General features: G+C 42.5%; 1 protein-coding gene across 7 annotated transcripts in view; it reads left to right on the forward strand.

Moving 5' to 3' along the window:
• HDAC4 (histone deacetylase 4) overlaps positions 1-22,023 on the forward strand; it is a 407,925-nt gene that overhangs the window by 209,676 nt on the left and 176,226 nt on the right. For all 7 annotated transcript variants that reach the window (XM_019553979.1, XM_019553983.1, XM_019553981.1 and 4 more), the window contains one exon: positions 18,388-18,538. In XM_019553979.1, the coding sequence (XP_019409524.1) occupies positions 18,388-18,538 (151 nt within the window). The remainder of the gene's footprint in view (positions 1-18,387; positions 18,539-22,023) is intronic.

Consider the following 22,023-nt stretch of genomic DNA (forward strand, 5'->3'; position numbering starts at 1 on the left):
TCCCTGTTCCCCTGTGCACTGCCAGGAGTGACTAGAAATAACGGTCACAAGCTGGCAGAGGGTAAATTCAGATTAGACATCAGGAGGCGCTACTTCACTGTCAGGGCGGCTAGGATCTGGAACCAACTTCCAAGAGAAGTGCTGGCTCCTACCCTGGGGGTCTTTAAGACAAGGCTAGACAATCATCTTTCTTGCCGTGGCAGGGGGTCGGACTTGATGATCTGCTCAGGTCCCTTCCGACCCTACTAACTGTGAAACTATGAATGTGAAGTTAGTTTTTGAAAAACATGGCTCAGAATTAGGTGACCCTTTCGTTTCAATCCTCCACTTTTCAATTATACTTTTTCTCAAGCTGTTCCCTAGGCTGACATTTCTAGTGCCCCAGCATTTTCAGGTTAAGGCCAGCAGTTCTGAACATTTTATGAAAACTCTGACCATTCTTTAATGTTCTGTTTCTCTAGAGAAAACTGTTAAGAACTTTAAAAAACATATTTAAGTATGAGATATATTAAAAATATAATTTTTCTGTTGAGGGTTTTACACTTGTTATTTAAGGCTTGTGGTATAGGTGAAAAACATCTTCAAACAAAACAAAGTAGAAATTTACCTTTGAATATAATTGCATTGTTAACGGATTTTATAATTGGATAGCAATCTTGCTTTGCCTTGATTTGGTAATTTCAAATAGAGCCCAGGCTAGTAGTAGTAGGGTTTTAGTAGCATATGTAAAACATGCTGGTGGTCGCAGTGACTTAACTAATGGAAAAATGTCCATGTAACAACCACCAACAAAAGATTCGGTGACTATGGAAACTGAGCTGTCATCTCCTCAAAAGATGATCCATATAGGTCTTGAAGGAATGTGAGCCCTACTACTATTTATACCTGTACCAGTCTCATGAATAAACAGAAGACTTGCGTTTCTGGGTCTGTGAATGTGATCACTCAGTTAATTTAAAATAAATAAAAAACAAAATAATTGATTAAACCAGTGCATTGACTGGTCAGTAGGTTATTCTTCTAATGAATGCTTGAATTGCATAACACATTAAATAAAAGAATTCTAATTAATATTTGTGTATGTATTTCATATATTTGAAAGTGGAAGAATTCTAAATGTCAGTCAGAAATGCATCTGTGCAAACTTCCAGCGGGAAGAGATGTGAAGGGTTGGATCTGTAGATGTTTCTAAGAATCTTACAAATCAACTTAATATATTACCTTTACAAAGTTCAGGACTGTAATGAGGGTTGATAAGTGCTTATTTTAAATATTCCTTTTAGCCACTTTTATAACAATTTGCATAATTTGAAAATTAAACAAAATCTAGTAACATGCAGTGTAATGCCTCCTGAGATTGACAGTACTATTGGTCTTAGACATTTGCAACTGAAGGTACAGTTGTTAGCAATACTGGACTGAATATTTAGTGCCTTATTAGTACTTAAGTAGCATATTCATAGATTCATAAATTGTCAGGGGCTGGAAAGGACCTTGCAGATCATCGGGTCCAGCCCCCCTGCTCTAGGCAGGAAGACAACTGGGGTTAGGTGACACCAGTGAGGTGACTTTCCAGTCTCCTCTTGAAAACCTCGAGGGTAGGTGACTGTACCACCTCTGGAGGGAGTGTATTCCATAGTCTAAACACCCTGACTGTAAAGGAGGTTTTCCCTGGTATAAAGCCTGAAGCAGTCCTCCAGGAGTTTGTACCCATTCCCTGGGGGTGCCCTAGTGAACAGTTGTTCACTAAGCTCCTGATGCACTCCCCTGATATAGCGATAAGCTGCTATCAAGTCCCCTCTCAATCTTCTCCTCTTTAGGTTCAGCCTTTCCTTATATGGCTTGCCTTGCAAGTCCCTGATCATACAGGTGGCTCTTCTCTGGACCCTCTCAAGTTTTTCCACATCCTTATTGAAGTGCAGCGCCCAGAACTGGGCGCAGTACTCCAACTGCAGTCTCACCAGTCGAGATGCATCGGTTGATGCATGTCGGTGTGTTGTTTGTCTTGCTGACCATCGCCTCGCACTGATGGCTCATATTCATATGATGGTCAATCATTACCTGTAGGTCCTTTTTGGCCGTGATATAGGTCAAGCTGTCACCATCAAGCCTGCAGTGGGTGTGCATAGGGGGTGCATGTGCACCCCCTGAGAGTGCTGGTGCACACCCTGTCAGGCTGCACTCCCTGTTTAGGCAATAGGCGGGGGGGGGGAGGGGGCAGGCGGGAGCACCAGTGCCCCCCCCCATGAGATCTGGCCGGGTACCAGGGCCCCCAGCAAAGGTGGCTGTGCCATATCCGGAAGTCCTGCCACCACTTCTAGAAGGGGTGCAGCCGCTTTTTAGAGAATGAGAATGGCTGCTGGGGGACACCCCCCCATCACTAACTGGGGGCACATGCCCCCCTCACTCAGGAGGCACCAATTGCCCATGTGAACCTGTATGTATGTTGAGGGTTGTTTGCCCCCAGATGGAGCACCTTATACTTGGAAGTGTTAAACTTAATCTGGTTCTGGTTTGCCCAACTCTCAAGTGTGTCCAGGTCCACCTGTATCTGCAACCTGTCTTCTGGCGTGACCACACTGCCCCATAACTTCGTGTCATCCGCGAACTTGGCCAGTGTGCTTTTCACTTCCCCATCCAAATCATTGATAAAGATGTTAAACCCACTGATCCAAGCACGGACTCCTGAGGGACACCGCTGGCCACTTTGCGCATCCGTTCATGAGAACTCTCTGGGTCCTACCCTGTAGCCAGTTTCCCATCCACTGAACCATTGAGCAGCTGAGCCCACAATCTTCCAGATTTCCCACAAGGATATCATGGGATACTAGATTAAAAGCCTTTTGGAAGTCTAGGTATATAATGTCGACCTCTCCCATGTCCAGGTGGCAAAGAGACCTGTTCATAGAAGGAGATGAGATTGGTAAGACAAGACCTACCTGCGACAGGGTCATGCTAGCTGTCATTCAGAATCTTACCCTCAATGAGTGTATCGCACATAGACTCTTTAATGAGTTTTTCTAGGATTTTCCCTGGGATGGAGGTTAGGCTGATTGGCCTATAGTTGCCCAGGTCTTCCCTCTTCCCCTTCTTGAAGGTGGGCACAGTGTTGGCCCACTTCCAAGCCTCAGGAATTTCTTCGATGACCTCAGCCAGCTCCTTCAGCACTCTCAGATGGAGTCCATCTGGTCCTGTTGACTTACAGATGTCTAGCTTTTCTAGTTGGTATTGCATCTGCTCAGTATCCATAGTGTGGAGGCTGTCAGTCCTGGCATGTCCCCTATGAGTCGCCGCCTTGGATATCACATGCTTGACTTCAAAGCAACTGAGGCATTCTCTGTGCTACAAAGTTTTGTTAGCAGTAGGTCTGTCTACTCACAAGAGCTGACACTGTTAAGCTGTCAGAGCCCTGTGGTCATCACAATGCTTGTGACTGTCTTCATCTTCAAAAGCTGAATGCGAAGTGCATTGCAGGAAGGCATCCCAGGGGCTTTTGCAGCATCTTCTGGTGCAATGTACTGGTAACATGAGGGGTACTTTTTGGGGATGTTAAGGCCCTCTTGAGGGGATGTTTGGGTGCGTAGCGTCTTGTTTCTAAAAATTCCACTTTCGCCACCCTTTTAGCTATTCCACTCATTTTGTGTACTGTTTTCTGAACGTCTACAACCCATTGCAGTTTTTATCCACCACCTCCAAGTTTGGGGTCCAGAATTTCTTTTGAAAATATGAATTTTTGTTTGTCATAGGGAAAATCAGAACTTGTAATTCTTACATGAATTTTTCTTTAATGTCTTGCTCAAAACAACCTCTTGTTCAGCATATTGTCTTCTTTAGTATCCAGCACTGTTTGGATTTGATTAGTGTTGGAATGTTGTTTCTTTGCAAATCGTCACAGGGGTGTGCAAAATATGGCCTGCGGACTGGATCTAGCCCATGGAGGGACTTATTCTGGTTCATGGCAGGTCCCTCGGTCCCACCTGGCCCAGGCGCCATTCAGCCCATGGTGCATTCTGCTGCCCCTGGGCATGCAGCAGGACTAGGGTGGCTTTGCAGCTGGACTGCCTTTCTAGGCAGCACCAGTCACTCTAGATGCCACTGTGGGCACAGCCCAGTGGTACTGGTGGGGACCCACACTTACAGCCCTGATTTCAGCGCACCCTGTGCTTGTTTTGGGTTCAGCCCGGTAGAGTGGACCAGCTCTGGACCAGCTGGACCCTTGTGTACAGCCCCAACCTGTACCTGCTCCAGACTTCCCTGCCTATGCTGAGCAGTGGTTGCAGCTAGACAGAAGTTGTGCTTGGCACAAGGGAACTATAACTCCTCCCCCTCACTGCTACCAGACCCACCCAGAGCCTGTACCTATGCTGCTCTGTGGTTCCTCTGCACTGCCACTGCTACCCTGCTGGGTGGCCAGGAAGTGGCAGTGATGGCAGTGGAGAGGAGCCACAGGGCATGGGCTCCAGGCAGCGGCAGCAAGAAGGGGCCAGCAGCAGTGAGGGGCTGCTTTTTCCCCTGTGATGAGCAGCAGCTTCTGCCCAGCCACTGCCGTTGCTCAGCGTGGGTGGGTGGTCCAGAGCAGGCACGGCACAGGCTGGCCTGGGGGCTGTGCTCTGTTGGCAGTGGTGGGGAGGAACCACAGAGCACGTGGGCTCTGGGCTCTTGGGAGGAGAGGCAAGAGGGAGGTGCTGACTGGTCTACAGTAGCTCCCCAGAACTGCCTACATGTCTTGTGGGGCTCAAATAATGGCCCGGCTCTGGTCTAGTATATGGAAGAAAAAAGAAGTAGGACCATTTTCTATTTGAGAAATGGATATGAGCTGCTTCACTAGAAACACTTTGCACTTTTGTTGTTTTGTATAAGTTAGTAATTTATGGAATGCTTAGCTTTTTATGTATCTTTATACATTATAGCATCAATTTATCTTCCATCAAAATGTGTGTATTATGAGTTATGTTTGCATTGTGACTGTATGCAGCTGAAAGATTTTCAGTATCTCTTGAAGTGTTTTAGAATTTTAGAATAAAAAGCACTAGAAAAAGTACATTGCAATTCTCTGCTGTGGATTTTCAATTCAGATCTTTTATGTAACTTTTTAACTAGATAAAATTGAAAGTAAATTGTGTTAAATTGAAGAGAAGTCCCTAGAAAATAAGAGTGGGGGGGAGGGGGGAACCTTTGCTAATTTAACACTATAGCGGAATTTTACACATACAGAATTCAGTAAATTCAAAATCAGGGCTTCAATAGCAGCTGGATATTGTCTATTTACAAAATGCAGCATGTTCACAAGGGAATAGAATTAAAGGCTTGAATGGAAAACATAAGTTTGAATGGTCTGACTTGTATGCGCATAATATAGGTTCCTGCATTTAATTTTCTTGTTTGAATGTGTGATGGGTAATTTTGTAAAACAAACAGATGCATTCACCATGTAGCTGTGCAGTATGTTTTCTTTAATGAATGTACCTGCTATGTTTGGGTGGATATTCAAATTATATTGCACATTCAGGTGAACATTAATTCAATTTTCTTCTGTACCAAATGACTTCAGATATGTCAAAGATACTTGAGCTGCTCTTTCCTTGTGTCATGGACACTGACAAAAAAAAAAATAAATCAGTGCTTCCCAGCATCTCTTTGTATAATAAGGTTGCAAGCAGGCTCGAGTAGGAATGGAACTAGAAATTGATATTGGCACGAGTGATTGTATCATGTCACCTGTGTGACCCAGTCTATTCTTATGCTCTTTCTTCCCCGTTGAGAAGACACTGCATACAGAGATCAGAGCTCATGCATTTTCTGCTGCTTCTTCCCTCTGAGGGACTCCTTTTTTTCCCTGCCAAAAAAACTCCCCAACCATAAAAGCTATCTCTTGGTTTTCCTAGCTACCTCCATTTTTGAGGGGTCTATTCACAGGGAGAAATGACCTACTTCTTTGTTTTCTTGTCTAGTTTCTCCTCCTGTAGCAATGGCCTTCCTATTCTTTTGGAGAATCGAAGTGAGCAACATAGTTTTTGGCTTCACAAAACTCCTGTGTCTAACCTGCCTACCTGCTTATATGCTTAGCCCTGTACCATTGTTTCAGACAACCTGGAAGGCCAGCCTCCTCTTTTGTCAAGTTTAATGGAACAAAGCATGCTTACAGCTGCATTGTCTTCCTCAAAAAGGACAAGCTCTGGTGTTTGGTGACTTCAGGTCTTCCTAACCCCCTCTACAGAATCTGTATGCTAGATCTTGCCTTCCATAGCCTTTGCCTGGAGCCCTGTATAATGGAGTTAGCAGTATTGAGCCATTCAAATCCCTTATGACCATCATGCTCTAGTCCCCTGGCACTCGGACACCATGGTAATGAACATAGTATATCAACCAGAACAGAATTGGAGCTACAAAATTAGAACTGCATGTAAAGTATCTCTGACTACTGTTTCTTCCAAATCTCGCAGAATTAATGTGGGTAAGAAGGAAGACTTTTTTTTCTTTTGTCAATTAAACAGTGTAAACTTCAAATTGTGGGGGGCTCCTAGTGATAACAGGGAACTACATTATAATATCTTATGCTCCCATTTAGTTCCCTCTTTCACCCTTAGACTCTGTAAGGACCACATTTCAGACCCTGGTAATCATATGAAAGACGGTAGTAACACGCGTAAGCCAATAGGATCATTAAAATCCACTTCCACTACAACATGATAGACAAGGGATCAGGAAGCCTGAGACTTGTTCTGAACTGGATTAATAAAATACTGAAGTTTTAACACAGGATTGACACAGTTCAAGCAGCTGCATAGTCAGGGAATTTCCCATAATCTGTTTTCCTTAAGGATACTTAGCTTCCTAATCTTGTACTCTTAAATTCTTAATTCTGTGCGTCAGACACCCCAGTTACTTTTTATTCTTGCCCAGACATTTCTAACCAAACTTAGTCTTTTTGGGTAGAGACCAAACTCCTGTTTATTTAGGTTTATAATATATCTCAGATAAACCTAATTGAAGGGTGGACTGGCTGTGCAGATCACAGATCTTTAGAGGAAAAGAAACTTTCAGGGTGTGGGAGGGCGGGAGGGGGTTTTCAACTAAACATTTTTCGGCAGTGCCTTTCAGACATAGATTTTCTTTTTGATACAAATACCTTGAAGTTGTCTATATTATAGCAGGAATCCTGGCCCATGGAGACCTAAGATGCCTTTTCAATAGAGGGTACATTTTTCTTTAGCTTTTTAACTCCTCCCATCACACTGATGCAGACAATTTTAAACAAAATTGAACTTTCAGCAAAATGCCCCAACATGACCCCAGATTTTGAGGCAAGGATTTTTTACACCTTTTATTGCACAAACTGTATAGTTGAGAAGGTGACTGGGCAAGCTTTCAGGCCTCAAGTGCCCTTCCTCTGGTCTGAAACAAAAGCAGATGGACAGGCTGAGCTAAAAATCAGAGAAAAGTCTCAGTGTAAATGGAAGCAGTCTACATGAAGGGCTGTGAACTAGGCATGAAAAGATGTTAACAGGAGCATTATAAAAAAAAAAAAAAAAAAAAAAAAAAAAAAAAAAAAGTTCAGTAGAATAGGCAGTCTGGTTAGTGGCAGAGCAGGACCATTTAAGAAGGGACTATCATATTTACTTGATTCTAAGATGATTTTGAATTTATGATGACCCCCAGTAGTTATCAGGGGATAGGGCTGGGCTTGACACTTAGCTGGCACAGCCCCATCCCCTGCATGTGGCTCTGGCAGCACTGCTCACAGGGGATATGGGGCCACACCAACTTGGCACCAAGCCTGGCTCCGACTTATGCACCATGCCTATGAAAATCCTTCCCTTTCAGATCGGAAAGCTGGGGGTCAACGTATGCACCATGTTGACTTATACACTGTGAAATATGGTAGATTCTAGATGCAGAAAGCTATGAATTTATTATAATTTTCTGCATCTAGAATCTAATTATTGGGGGGTCATCTTAAATTTGTCCCCCTACTGCTGGAGCAGGAAAACAACAGTCGGGGGGGGGAGACAAGCAGTGGGGAAAGCAGAAGTGATGGGGCAGGTGGTGGGGAGCAGAAGTAGGGATAAACAAGGGGGAAATCTGGGGCAAGGGAGCAGGCATCCTGTTCCTTATCCCTTGCCACCCTGCTAACTATCAGCCCATCATTTACCTCCTCTTCCTCGTGCCTCCCTCATGGACTGGGCACAGGTGGAGCCCCAGAGCCACTGCTGCTCCATGCTACAGGAAGTAGCTGTGTTGGGAGCCTGGTTTGGCACCCCACAGATTTATCCATCCCTGACCTGCTCCCTTCCTTTCACCCCTTCTGTGGAGGAAGACAAGGGAAGGGGGGAAAGGAAGCAGGGCAGGGAAGAAGAAATCTTTGGAGTACCAAGTTGGGCTCCCAGTGCATCTGATTCCTGCAATATGTGGTAGGATGGAGACCAACTCTTGCCTGGCTCCCTACAAGCAAGGGGGCAAAGCCCAGAGGACCGGGGAGGGCATCTGGGCGGGGAGCAGAGCCGCTTCTGCACACTGTGGGTGCTGTCCCTGCCCCAGCTCAGCACCCTGCACAGCTGTTTCTTTCACCTTCCAGTAGTTGCCCATGATTCTAAGATAAGGCTTTGTGTTTTCCCCAATGATGAATGAGGGGGGAAAAAACTCATTTCAGAATCAGGTAAATATGATAGTTTATTACCTTTGAAATGCAGAGAGATTATTGGCAGTAGTTGTTAGGTTGTAGTGAACTATGAAGCCACTTTCTATATTAAGTCCAGATTTTTTACTGTTAAGTGGAGTTAGGAATTTCAGTTTCCAGGCTGATCCTCTGGAGGTGTTTTGTAAATTCCCTTTGATCATGGGGTTTGTAAGGTCAGAGCGAGAGGGGTTGTTCCGTGAAAAATGTGCTTGTCTTGGTGTTTGTGTTTCCATTTTTTTCTGAGAGTTTATTTTGGTGCGTAGTCCGTAACCGTTTCACCTACACAGTTTCCACAAAGTCTGTGGGATCAGATGCACTGCTTTTTGTGACGTGCATGGATGGGTAAGATCCATGGATTCTCTGGGGTGCTCTATGCTGTGATGCTGGAGATGTAGGGACAGGTTCTGCATTTATTGTTGAGACAGGCTTGTATCCTATTTGGAGTCTCTTGATTAGAAGAGAATTTGCTTTTGATTATGGGTTGTTACAGGTTTGGGGACTGCTTGAAGGCCAGGAGTGGAGGGGGTTGGGGGTATTTCCCTCAGAATCTGAACTTTTTTGATTATAGACTGTAACTTATTGATGATTCTCCTTACAGGCTCTACTGTGGGGTGGTATATAACAGCCAGGGAAAAGCAGTGCACTTGATGGGAGTTTTTTCTTCTGTGTTTTAGTAGCTTATTGCAGGGTATTTGTATGGCTCGTTCAAAGATGTAATCTGTTTTTCAGTTGGTGTGTCCTTGAGGATAAAGGGGTCTATGTTGTAGCTGTGTTGGTCTGAGAAAAGAGAGAAACACAAAGCTCTTGGGTCAGAGGCGATATCTTTTATTAGACCAACTAAATACTAGGGAAAAAATCCCTTCTTTGCAAGCTTTAAGGCATCTTTCAGGTTGATGAGGTGGAAGTCATGAGTGTTCTCCTTGAAATAGATGTGATGAAGTGGTGGTATCTGAGGACCTGACAGTAGAGCCTATGGTTCACTAAAATTATCTGAAAAAAATGGGATCCTCCTGAACATCAGCTTTTTGCACCGGGGGCTAGTGCTTCATTTTTTAAGCATCCATTTGACCTATATTTTGATCAAGCTCTTTTAAATTAATTACATTAGACTTACACTCCAGAGAAGATGTTGCTGGATGCATTAGTGTGATACGGAGCAACAGGCGATCTGGTGTAGAGTAGCCAGATTCCCTGTGTGCTCAGATTTTCTTGAGATATTTGCTCTAACCTCTCGCTTTTTAAAAGAGTGAATTGCTGTTCTTGGACACTTCTGAGGTTCGGCAAAAGGGATCTTAGAGTGTGGACACAAGAATTTATGAAGTCATTTCAGAAGGGGAATGTTTCAGAATGGCAGCAGCTAGTATGCTGAGAACTACTGAAATGCAATGAACATCCATCAGCTAATAGCAGGGGGGAAAAACATTCAAAAGTATCTATGTGACGTTGGACTTAATAATGTTTCTAATAAAAAAGTTTGTGGTCTCTTGGGTGCTTTTGAAAGTGTTACTCAGTTTAATCAAATAAGACAATGAGAAACGGTCTTTTGAAAAATGCTTCAAAGGGGAGAAGGATACTTTATGTGATGGAAAACCTTGTCAGAAGTTGTGGGTTGGAAGAAGTATTTGGCCACTTAGGGAAAGGATAGAGCGATGTCACTGTTAGAAGATAGGTGTGTGAACACTGGGCAAGGATTCAGATCCTTGGTAGATGTAAAGTGGGTAAAATAGCACGGAATAAAGAGATGGGCTGATATTAGGAGTACTTAACTGAAGGAGAGTGGCATGCCACAGTGATGACCCAGTGACATCTAGGCTGGACCTCATGCCATGCCTCTTCCTAAAAGAATGTAATTATGTTCTTTTTGGTAAATGAAGACTTTAGCATTAGTAACACTTGCTATCCATGAAGATACTGTGTTTCCTTAAGAATCATAACACTGAGAGCTTCCGGCACCATTGTTTTAATTTTTCAATTTTTGCTCTAACGACTGACAAATTCTCTTTTAGTTGCTTTTTTCAGTGCAGTTGAGAAGTTAAGAATGTATTCACTTAAAATGTTTTGGTTTTCACCCTCTGTTCCAAATAAGCCTGATTTTGGGACTTAATTGAAGGGAACAAAAACAAATTCTTAATAAATGCAACTGTAAAAGTAATTGTACTGCTGTGTCTTCATGTTTTGTGGTGAATGTCATGAAATGCATGATATTCTCTTTAGTACATTTATCAGTGTTAATATATTCCCATACAGCTTCAGAAGCTTTATCTACAGGTATAGGTAAGCATTTGTGCCATTTTCCTAAAGAGTAGAAGCAGTGACATTAAACATATGCAGGAATCCCTATAGTTATAAATATTTACAAATATTTATTTTGGCACGAGCACCTTATTCAGATGTTCCTTGATGCTCTTACTAATACAGTATGCATATTTTACACAGAGTACATTCCTCAAATTAATATATTTCTGGAATTAGTCCTAATGCTGGGGCTTTCCCTTACCATATAATTTTACATTTCACAAATGCTTACATTTTTTATGGGTTAAGAAAAACATACCATTTTTAACTATGTGCAATTGATATATATGCATTACAGGATTGCCATTGTTAGATTTGCCAGCAACAGACCTGTGGAATAGTATCTCCTGTGTTATAGTGCATATAAGAGGGAGGGATCTTACCACAGTAACTGATAATTCTCAGCAAACTAAATGCTTCTTGGCAAATAATTGTGTTTCAGAAGATATTTATAGATAGATGTTATTGCGGGCAACATTTTAAAAAGCACCTAAGTGATAAAGGTAGCAATGTCCCATTAAAAGCCATGTAGGCCCAGATCCACAAAGGGGTGTAGGTACTTTCAGAGCGGAATTTACAAACCCAAATTAAGCACCTCAGTCCCTTAAACCTGGGTTTGACAATATTTTGACAATATTTTTCAGGCAGAGCACTGCCGCCACTTGAGTCTGCCTGCAGTACAGCACGATGACCCCCCCCCAACCAGAGTCTGCTGCCAAGGCTCTGAGTGCCTTAGTGCCATGCTGTGGGCAGAGCTCCCCCTCCACTGAATCCCCAGGTGCCCAGCTGCAGTGTGGCAGAGCTCCCCCTCTGCTGAATGCCAGCGAAGCCCTGGCTCTGTAGGTTACAAACAAAGGCCCTGCAAATTGGACCTGACCCACAGGCCATATGTTGCCAAATCCTACCTCAAGACTCTCCAGAGCAGCCAGGGACTAAACACTGCACAGGTCAGGGGTCTTGGGCTGCACGCCATATGGACTGCATGCCACAGAGGCTGCATGGACTCCATGGAACCCTTCATGCCATGCAGTGCAAGCTTTCACCCCACCTGCTGCTGCTGTCCCCATCCTGGCCATATCCCTCCACTACCACTGCAGCAGCCAAGGCAAATCCCTTCTTCCCAGCTCCACCACCATTGCCATCACCATGCAGGCAACTCCCTACCTCACCACTTGGGCTGTGCCTGTCCTCCCTCCCTGCCTGCTGCCACCACTGTGCGGGTGGTTGGCCTCAACCCTCCCCCTGGCTGCTGCTGTGTGACAAACATGAGCCCCCTGCTGGCACTGCTGCTTGGGCAGTAAGCTCCTCGAGCCTCCAGCCATGCTGTTGTGCCCTGGAGACTGTGGCTGCCAGAGCAATGGAAGTAGCAGAGACCAGGCAACCCAGGCATGATGTGGCCTGCAGGTTGCTGGTTGAACAGATCTGGTCTACCTTATGCAATTTGTGGGGAGAGTTAGGCAACTAAGAGTGATATTCACAACAGCCAGTACTTTTGAGTGGTAGGGTCCCTAAACTCAGCCCTGAGGGGTTTCAGGTTGCCTGCATTTCCTTCACTGTCCCCTATGCGGTGAAATAAGAGCAGGCACAGGAGAATAGCAGGAAGGGCTGCTGAAGATTTGTCCCAGGGCTATAGGTTGCTGCCCCCTACTGTAGAGTACGTAGAACAGATTCTCTCTTCTCTTTTAAGACATGACTGGAGAGAAGAGGTGATGAAGTGTCCACCTTTTGTACAACAGTCAAATGGTTAGAGCACTTTTCCAGGAACTGGGAAGCCTGAGTTCAGTGTCTTCAACATGAAGGGGTTCAAACCCACATTTCCACTTTCCAGGAGAGGTACCTAATCACCAGGTTATAGACCTAGTCTAATTGGTGACATGTCCCTTCTCTCTTGTTGAGGCTGAAGCATTGTTCATGGGATTTCATGGGGCAAGAGAGTGTACATAAGAAGGTTTGTTGATTCTGTAGGTTATTGGTTATGCCACTCACGTCGATAGCAGGAGACCTTGGTTCTGTTCCTAATGCCGCTTATGCATTTTGCACAAAATGTTTGGATAAAATGCATGAAAAGTAATCACTCTTTCATTTTGCTGCATGGGTATATTTTATTTATTTTTGTTGGCGTCCATTTAATTTGCTCTAATGCAGGCATAGCATTGGGAAAATCACAGAACAAATTTAAATAAATTGGTTGGTTATTGGTCACTAAAATCAGAGTGTAGAGGAGACCAGATGATTTTGAATTTCTTCCCCCCTTCTGTTTGGTAGACAGGTCTCCTTTTTTTTTTTTTTTTTTCTTTCCATTTATTTACCTTGAAAAGATTCATAGCCTGTATTAAATATATGCTCAAGAGTGGGCTGGAGCTCCAGCAGAAACAATAAATCTTTAATGACATTTCTATAAGCAGTCCAGTACAAATCTGTTTTCACTTTTTTTTTCTTGTTCATTTACATTTCACTACAAATGTTAATGAAAGCACAGTTCCTTCTAAAGCTTTTTAATGTATGTAAACCATTGCAAGAAGCATAACACACTTAGTCTAGGAGACTGCAGATGGGGAAAAAAAGCCCCTGTTTTCAGAAAAATAACAAAACCTGTTTTAACATATTGTGCATTAAATATTGTTGATTTACATAATTTTTGTGGCTATGTTATAAAAGCCACCATGTGGTGGACTTGTTGGAAGTCTGTAATGATACTCCTTCTCCAAATGGAGAAGTGTTAGTTGATGCTGTGGCTTAATTACAAAACAGAAAAATTAGGCTTCCAGAGTTCTTATTTCTGTGGGTGATTATATCCTAAATTGCCTTTTGCTGAAATGGAATGAAATTGTGGTATGAAAAGGCCACTGGATTTGCAGGGAATGTATATGTAACATGAGTTTTACAACACAGTGATAAATACACTTTAAATTTTAGCAAAAAATAATGGAGGCACATTTATTGCATCAGGGATTTCAGAAGACTGAATACAAGTGACATTTTTTTCACGTCCATGTGCAGGTGTTGAAATTGCTTTATTTTATAATATGCCCCCTACTGTTTTAAATGTTACTAGTGCAACTTGAAATGGGAGACCACTGTCAAACTTAAGGAAAGCAAATGTATATAAAGAGGAAGAAGAAAGCAAAAACCAAATGGCTGAATTGGTCCAATTATTTCAAAAGCTATGCAAATAGCTTTTTGAATTGAAAAGTTGTATACTTTCTAATTCTGGAGTAAGATTCAGTAAGAGAGACTTTGTGGGAAGAATAAGTGTGATACCTTTAGTAACAAGTACAGCTTTGGCCTGATCCCCTCTCACTTAGGAGTGGGTGATGTGAACTTATAACAGAGATTAGTATTGGAGCACAGATATCCTTTAAGTTAAGGCTCCAAGAAGAAGTCTCATCTTTTGCCAGGACCTACACTGTACTAAGGGTTTTAAAAGTCAACAATGCCAACTTAAAATCAATCTGCTAGTTTATAAGCTGCCTATGTAAAGAATGCATTGAGGGAGTAACATGATCATGATAACTCAAGTCACTGAGTAAACGTGCCTCTGCATTCTGAGTAATCTAGGGGCATAATCTTATAAATATATAATTAAACTACGTGTAACATTCTTCACAGATGATGGAGAGATGAAATTTGGATATACCCTAGGAAGAAGGGGTAGTAACCCCATTTTTAAGTTGTTTGCATTATTTTCAGCAGGAACTTTACATTTGGCAAAAGGCTAATGCCCTTTATATTTTGCTGGTCCCATGAAAAGCTATTTGCATTTGGCCTAGAGCAAGGGTGTCCAACTCACAAGTCAGACCTGGATCACAGGGGTTCTTGATATGCAGCTTGTCAATGTGGTGCCTGAAGCTGCTCTGTTCACGTGGCTGTGATCGCCAGTTGGACAGCAGTGTGGCTTAGAGGAATGGTGTGCTTCTGGGGAAACTATTGTAACACAAAGGGTCATTGTGGCACCCTGTTTGGGAATCACTGCTGTAGGTGCCTAATTTAGGTAGTATGGAACCTTACTTTCAGAAATGTCAGGCATTTGCACTGGTCTCTATAGATGCTCAGCCCTGTAAGCACAGCAGAATGAAGGGCCAGGCCTTGGAAGAATTTTGTTGCTAACCCTGCTTATGCTACTAGTTCTGTGGCAATAGATAGATAAATCTGCCATTATTTCAGTTTCCCAATCTGTAAAGTGAGGTTGTAGTAGTGTTATGGGTGATGTGTATTAGTGGCTGCCATTGAGTAGGTTTTTAGTCTGTAGAGAAGCACAGGCTTAGTCTAAGCTAATGGGTGTGCTAAGTCCCCTTCTATTAACTCAACTGGGGAAAAAAACAGTTAAATCTTCTTGTGGTAATTCTAGAAAGAATAGAAGGCTACTACCCAAAACACTGAGCCACTTGGCAAAGACTGAGCAGGTCTAAATTGTACAGTCTGAGAGGTTTCCCTTGGATTGGCTGTAACTCAGATAATAGAGGACTATCTGGCAAAGTGCATGTGCATGAGACTTTTGACTTTTTAAACCTTTATTATACGAAAATTAAAAACAAGTAGTGAAAGTGCAGATGTGTGCCCCTGCCCCCCCCCCCCCAAGAGCCAACCATGAGATGCTTGTCAGCAACAAGAAACACCATGTCATGAGATTGAAACGCCCTCCCCAGTGCCTCTTCTGGAGTTATACATATAGGACCAATTGTCTGTCTTCTACCTTGTAGAGTGTCCCTCTGATGGCTCAGCGTGACACATTGGTCCACACTTTGTTGCAAGGTGAAGTGTCCCGATTCAAATGTGGCTTGCTTCTAGACCAGGAAGTGGAAGAGTTTGAGGGTGGCATCAGAGCAAGCTCCTGGGAGCTAGTTTCTACAGCTTTTCAGAGCTGCCATCTTGGCCTGACCCAGCAGGACACTGGCCAGACAGATTGCACTCCTGTTGGCTGCTTGATACAGGATCCAGCTACCAGGAGCCAAGCAGAGGAGCAACCCACTCTAGTCTGAGGGATGGGTAGGGAGCTTAGGTCCCCCTTGCCCCTGGAACAGGAGGATTGGAGCAGTCACTGCTCCCCAAGCTTTCCCCATACTAGGAACATCCAGTTTTGTAAAAGTGCAAGAAACAGTGGGGTGGGGGAATAACTTATTTCAGAAGGCTGTTCCAAAGTCATATTCATGTTTTGTTAGGTGTACGTAGTAGTGATGAATACCACAGAAAAGCTGGAGAGGAAATAAAACATCCTTTAGTTAATTTTGGGTGTGGCTGTTTTGCAGTAAATAAGGGCATGAGTTAAGAGGAAAATAAAATAAAAATTGAATAGTTGCCCCATTCCCTGAGCACTCCTGCTCTGCACTAAGACAATGTGGGGAAAATGGTATGTGGTTACATAACTAAAGGTTTTCATAAAGCGCACACATAGGAATTGAATTCATTTTGCAGAGACCACCTTAATTCTGGCATTACCTAACTTTTGAGTGCTTGGTGTTGTAATTCCAATGACATTTCTTTAACGTAGGCTTTTTTGTGTGTAATGATCCATTAAAATACTTTGTTTTAAGAACGCTTACAGATGTTTGTGCCTTAGTTAAAAATGCACAATAGCAAGAAGACAGTGAGGTGAGGTCCAGACTAAAGAGAACTTTCTATCAGTGTAACTGTATTGATATTGGGTACAGAGTGTTAGTGTGTAATGTAGTGCCATGTTGCACGGGACATACAAGCACTTATAATTAGCACAGCTCGCTAATTAAAGTGCCCAGTGCCACGTCCCACAGCACGTGTAAAAACGCTTACAGTTCCAGCACAAAACTGGACTTTCACCAAGGCAGTTTGCTGTACATTAAAGGGTAGATTGTACTGGCCTAAGTTTCATTTAGTCCTGATGCATCAGATCAATGCAGTCCTGGATTTCATGTTTGAATTCTCCTTATGTATCCAGGGCCTCAGTTAAATTTTGTTCATGTATCCTTAAGACACAATTCCATGAAGGAATAGTGTTAAAATAATTATGACAATTTGTGGTATAAGTAATAATAACCTGCCTGCAGTGCCTGTGATTAATTGGTTTGGGAACCTATTTGCCTTGGAACTCTTTTTGCCCCTTTTTAGCTGCAGAAGATGCTCCCCACATCATCAGGAGCTCTTGATGCCAATGAGACTGACTCTGGTACAATATTTTCCTGGGTTCATTCATTGTCCCCACCTCTGTAGATGTGGGGACAATGACTATGTAGTTTGCAACTGAAAGGTTTTGAGGGCTTATCACCGAGTTAGGGAAGACGAATGACATTTAGGCAATACGTTTAGATGCTCATAAGTAGCAGGACTTTGTAACTAGTCTCAGGTCAGGGCATGAAGGATAGGCCAGAGACTTCCTGCACCATATGGGCCAGGGGCTAGCTGCTAGGGGTGTGTGAAACTTCGGTTGCTCATTCGATTCAGAGAAGATTCGGCCTGATTTGGAGGTCGAATCACCAAATCCGAATGGAATCGGGAGACCCAAAAAACCTTCCAAATCAATTCAGAAAAGATTCAGAAAAAGTTTCAGCGATTCGGAAGGCAGTCTTTCAGGGGAACAGAAACTGAGAAGAGGAAGTGAGGGGGAAGACTGACATCTATAGCTGGCCAGTGACTCTGATCTTTCCCTGAGTCCCCTTCCAATCAGTGTTCTGGGGAAGGAACATAGAAACAGCACATAAGCCTCTGTCTTCAGCCTTTCTGTCCCTTTTGTAAACTATTTCTGCTTGAACAGAAGAGGACCGGGCAGCTGGCCCAGAAACAGGTGGGCAGGCAGAGATCTGACTGGCACCGGGAAGGCCCCCTGTTGCAGGCTACCATCCCTGCTGTTTTCATCCAAATCTGCCTTAACATATACAAGTGACATGAGTTTTGTTTTCAACAGTATGAGGTACAATTTCCCAGAAACCCCTACACCTATCTCCTTGAAACTTGGCAGGCTTCGTGCCCTCAGAAGAGGCTACCATCCTTGCTGTTAATCTGTCAAAAAATTGACAAAGTTATAAGTATTGCAGTGATTCCCCATTATAGTACATGGCCGAATCTCTCCAAATCAGCACCAAATCTTCCAAAGCCAATTTGGCGGACTCGATTTGGGACAGTGATCCAAATTGAGTCACTGTCCTCCGAATCCGAATAGATTGCTTCCCTGTTCTCACAGGCCTACTAGCTGCATCTCAGCATGCATATTCCCAGGTGAAAACAATAAGGTTGAAGGGAGTGACTTGTCCATCCTAATACAGGAACCTTTTGCAGAAGGGAAAATATGTCATTTTGGGGGGGGGGTTGTTTGCTTGATTGTTTGTATTTATGAATTAAGCACCATTATCAATTTTATAATAGCCACTATTTAGTGAATTATGAAATTTAAGTGTTTGGTAGTCAGTGTGTGTTCATTTGCTTCATTTTTTTTCCCTTTTCTGTAGCAACAGCAGGAGATGCTAGCAATGAAACATCAGCAAGAACTCTTGGAGCACCAGAGGAAGTTGGAACAACACCGACAGGAGCAGGAGCTAGAGAAGCAGCATAGAGAACAGAAACTACAGCAGCTCAAAAATAAAGAGAAAGGAAAAGAAAGTAAGTAGCAGCAAGATGGATGTTTTTCTCTAATTAAGTTTATAGCAGGCAAATAGAAACCGTAGAAGTTTAAGAGATGGTTGTAGAAAGATAGTGTGCAATGCTCCCATACAGGGACTGGTTAAATGAACAGTTCATGTTGTAAGTGTTAGAATGGATGAAGGGCAAAGAAAGAGAAATGCTGTTCTGTGCTGTATCTTAATTTTTGCCTCACTGAATGCCATTTTAGTATTTTTTCAAAAAGAAGTATATCATGTCCCTTCATTTGATTTTAACATTTTAAAGTACATTTGGCAGCATTCCTAATGGACTGAGAATATTAAAACCATAAAATATACCACTTGTACAGTGCATTCCTTCTTTCGGTTTCTCTAAAATGAAACTATTTGAGCCCTCAATTATGTTTTTAAAGTATTTTCATTTTGAAAGTAGTTCTTTTACAGCTTACAAAGTGTGGTTTGCTCTTGGGTATATAATAACTAGGGAGGAGTGTGTAAAAAGATGTGTTAAAATGATTATGGCCACCCAAAACCTATTATCAAAAGCATTTTGCTTTCTTATTCCTATCCTTTTCATAAGTGAAATTGAAAGTTGTTTGTCACAAAGCAGTGTTGAAAGCTTAAGGCCTCTAGAGCAGAAGTTTGGTCACATCAGCAGTAGAAGAGAAGGCTTGCCTCCCACTCTGCCTTACCCCCAACCTAGAAAGACCCCAATCTAGTGCTCAAGAGGTACTTCGGTGATTTCATCCCTGTTCAAAATGAGGCAGCTAACAAAAGCACTAATTGTAGTTCTACATTGTGAGTATTTGTTCAGTAGAAGCTCAACTAGATCCATCAGCTCATTTCTCATAGGCCTTTAAACAGTGTGAACATAATGGTCAGCTTAGGGCATATTTGAGCAGATGCCCAAACTGTGCAGGAGGTCCTGTTTCTAATCCTTTTGACACATCTGCTTGTCATCTCATTTAACTGATTTAAAAAGGATTGAACAATAGACTATGTTTTTGATAGCCATAAGTAGGCAAAAATTCAGAGGATTTTTTTCATTTACTGTTAAATGCTGTTTCTCACAACTGAATCACAAAGGATGTCAAAAGAAAAAAATGCACAAACTCTTATTGTTTTATTACTGCACTCTAAGAACTCTATGGAATTTAACAAACCAAAATACTTTTATAGGATTGGTCAGAAAGTCCTTTAAAAAAAACTTCCCTGTGCCTTTTAAATTTCATTCAAATCTCCATTTTCAATTTTCCATGAGGGGAGTGAAAAGAAGGAAAAGTGAGAAGTGCTAACATAGGGTTTACCAGTGATGGCTAGATAAGATATCTCATGTGGACCCACACATAGGGTCTTTTCTGGAGAGAGAATATCTCCTTTCCACACACCCCTTATTTTTGGAAATAGAGGCTAAATTTGTATTATTATTTCCCTTGCACTTTCTGTACTCAGGGTACTTCATTCATATCAATTGATGATTTTGTATGGACTGTTTTATCTGCTCTTTCTATCGAATATGTATTGTTATATTTACATTACAATAACTTAAATTAATACAAGTGTCTGAGTGATTTATAAAACATTTCAAATGATCTTAAGCATATTTTTTAAAGAAATGTAGAATAGGTATGGAGGAAAGAACAGAACCTGGGAATGTTCTGTGGTAACCATGGAAACAGGATTTTTATCTTTATTTTTAAAATACTTTGATTTGAAAGGTGGTATGGTGTATAATAATTAATGTAGCTAACCTCTGATGAATGCTTTAAAACATGTTTCTCATTTCATAAAATCTTGCTAAACATCATTAGTTCAAGCAGCCTTAAGGCTAGAAAATAGGGACCAAATACTAAGTGCACTCATTCCCCTCATCATTTTATAGCTCTTTTTAAAAGGATGTAACAAACAAATTTCAAGTAATATAATGGCATCCCATGCCCATGCCTTTTCATCTCAGGAGACCAACATGTCTCATGTGAATTAAAATGTACTGTCAGGATGCATTTGAATCAAAGCATAATTTCCATGATTGCAATACAAAAGGAAAAGATAGTACTGAGCATAGTCGAGTGAGCTATTTTCTGTACCTTAGGTCTTTTTAATGTAACAAGCATGGCTGGCCTTACTTTTTGTTACACTGTTACCAGTTCTTTATTAGCTAGTCTAATCTTCATTCCCCAATCCTTCACAGATAAACCCTTTGTGACGTGATGTTTCCTTCCTCTGTTTCTTTGAATCTCACTCTTCCCACTACCATTCTCACATTGCCTCTGGAATGATTCCTCTTTCACAGTGACTTCTCCTCGACTCTCACATCCTGCCCTAGAGACAAGGCCTAGGACAGCTATGTGGCCTTCTATTCTAATCCTACCACTTTCATCTTGTCCCTTCCTTTCCATCTTTAAAGTATATGCCACTGGGCTCTCTGCTGTCCTTTGTGTTTGTGGGAGTTATCTGTTCTGACTTCTGCCCCACCCTTGGATATCACATTCTCACCATTAACCAATTCTAGTGCCTTACTTGCTGGTTTGCTTTCCCAGGATGATGATGATGTGAGGTTTCCAACTGATGCATAATGATCTACAGGAGTTGTTTTCCTTAACAATACCTGCTGTATTTGATACCATTCTTCAAATGTCAGAAGAGAAATATGCCTATTAATATAACTGTCCAATTTCAGCAACTTCACAGAAATTAAGAGATCTTGGTGTCATTTGGCCTAACCAGCTGTATATAGTAGGTCATTTAAAGCAACACCCAAATTCCCTATAACAAGCCTAAGACTTTACACAAAACATTCCAGTCCTTCAAAAACTGTGTGGACCAGAGGAGAAAAAGGGGAGAGACCAGGGTGTTATCAGCGTCCACGGCTCCTTCAGTAGCAGGGGTTAGATTAGGTGAGATTTGCAAACTTAATCATTCAGCTTTTTCCATCCCCTCAACCAAGCCATTCATAAATATATTAAAGAGCACGGGCCCAAGCACTGATCCTTGGGGAACACCACTGGAGATGGGCCTCCAGGATGAGAACATCCCATCTATTACAACTCTCTGGGAGTGGCCTCTAAGCCTGTTTTCCACCCACCTCACTGTAGACAGGTCCAGCCCAGTACCCTCCAGTTTAATTGAGAGAATCTTGTGGAAAACAGAGTCAAAGGCTTCACTGAAATTGAAGTAAATGATGTCAACTTCATGTCCCTCATCCAGATGGCTAGTTACCTGGTTGTAGAACAGGGACGGGCAATTATTTTGTGTGGGGGGGCCGCTCGCTGAGTTTCGGCAAGCCATCGAGGGCTGAGTGACAGGCAACCAGGAGCAGATATATAATTTTCTAGATTTTTTTTTTTCAGATAGAATGGCCTGGTGGGCCACATTTTGCCCACCCCTGTCATAGAAGGACACTAGGCTAGTCAGGCATGATCTACCCTCGACAAAGCCATGCTGGTTCCTTTGTAACACCCCTTCAGTTGCCATCTTGTGACTGAT

The sequence above is a fragment of the Crocodylus porosus genome, unplaced genomic scaffold (genome assembly GCF_001723895.1).
Source record: "Crocodylus porosus isolate Cpor-Errol unplaced genomic scaffold, CroPor_comp1, whole genome shotgun sequence".
Classification (NCBI taxonomy): domain Eukaryota; kingdom Metazoa; phylum Chordata; order Crocodylia; family Crocodylidae; genus Crocodylus; species Crocodylus porosus.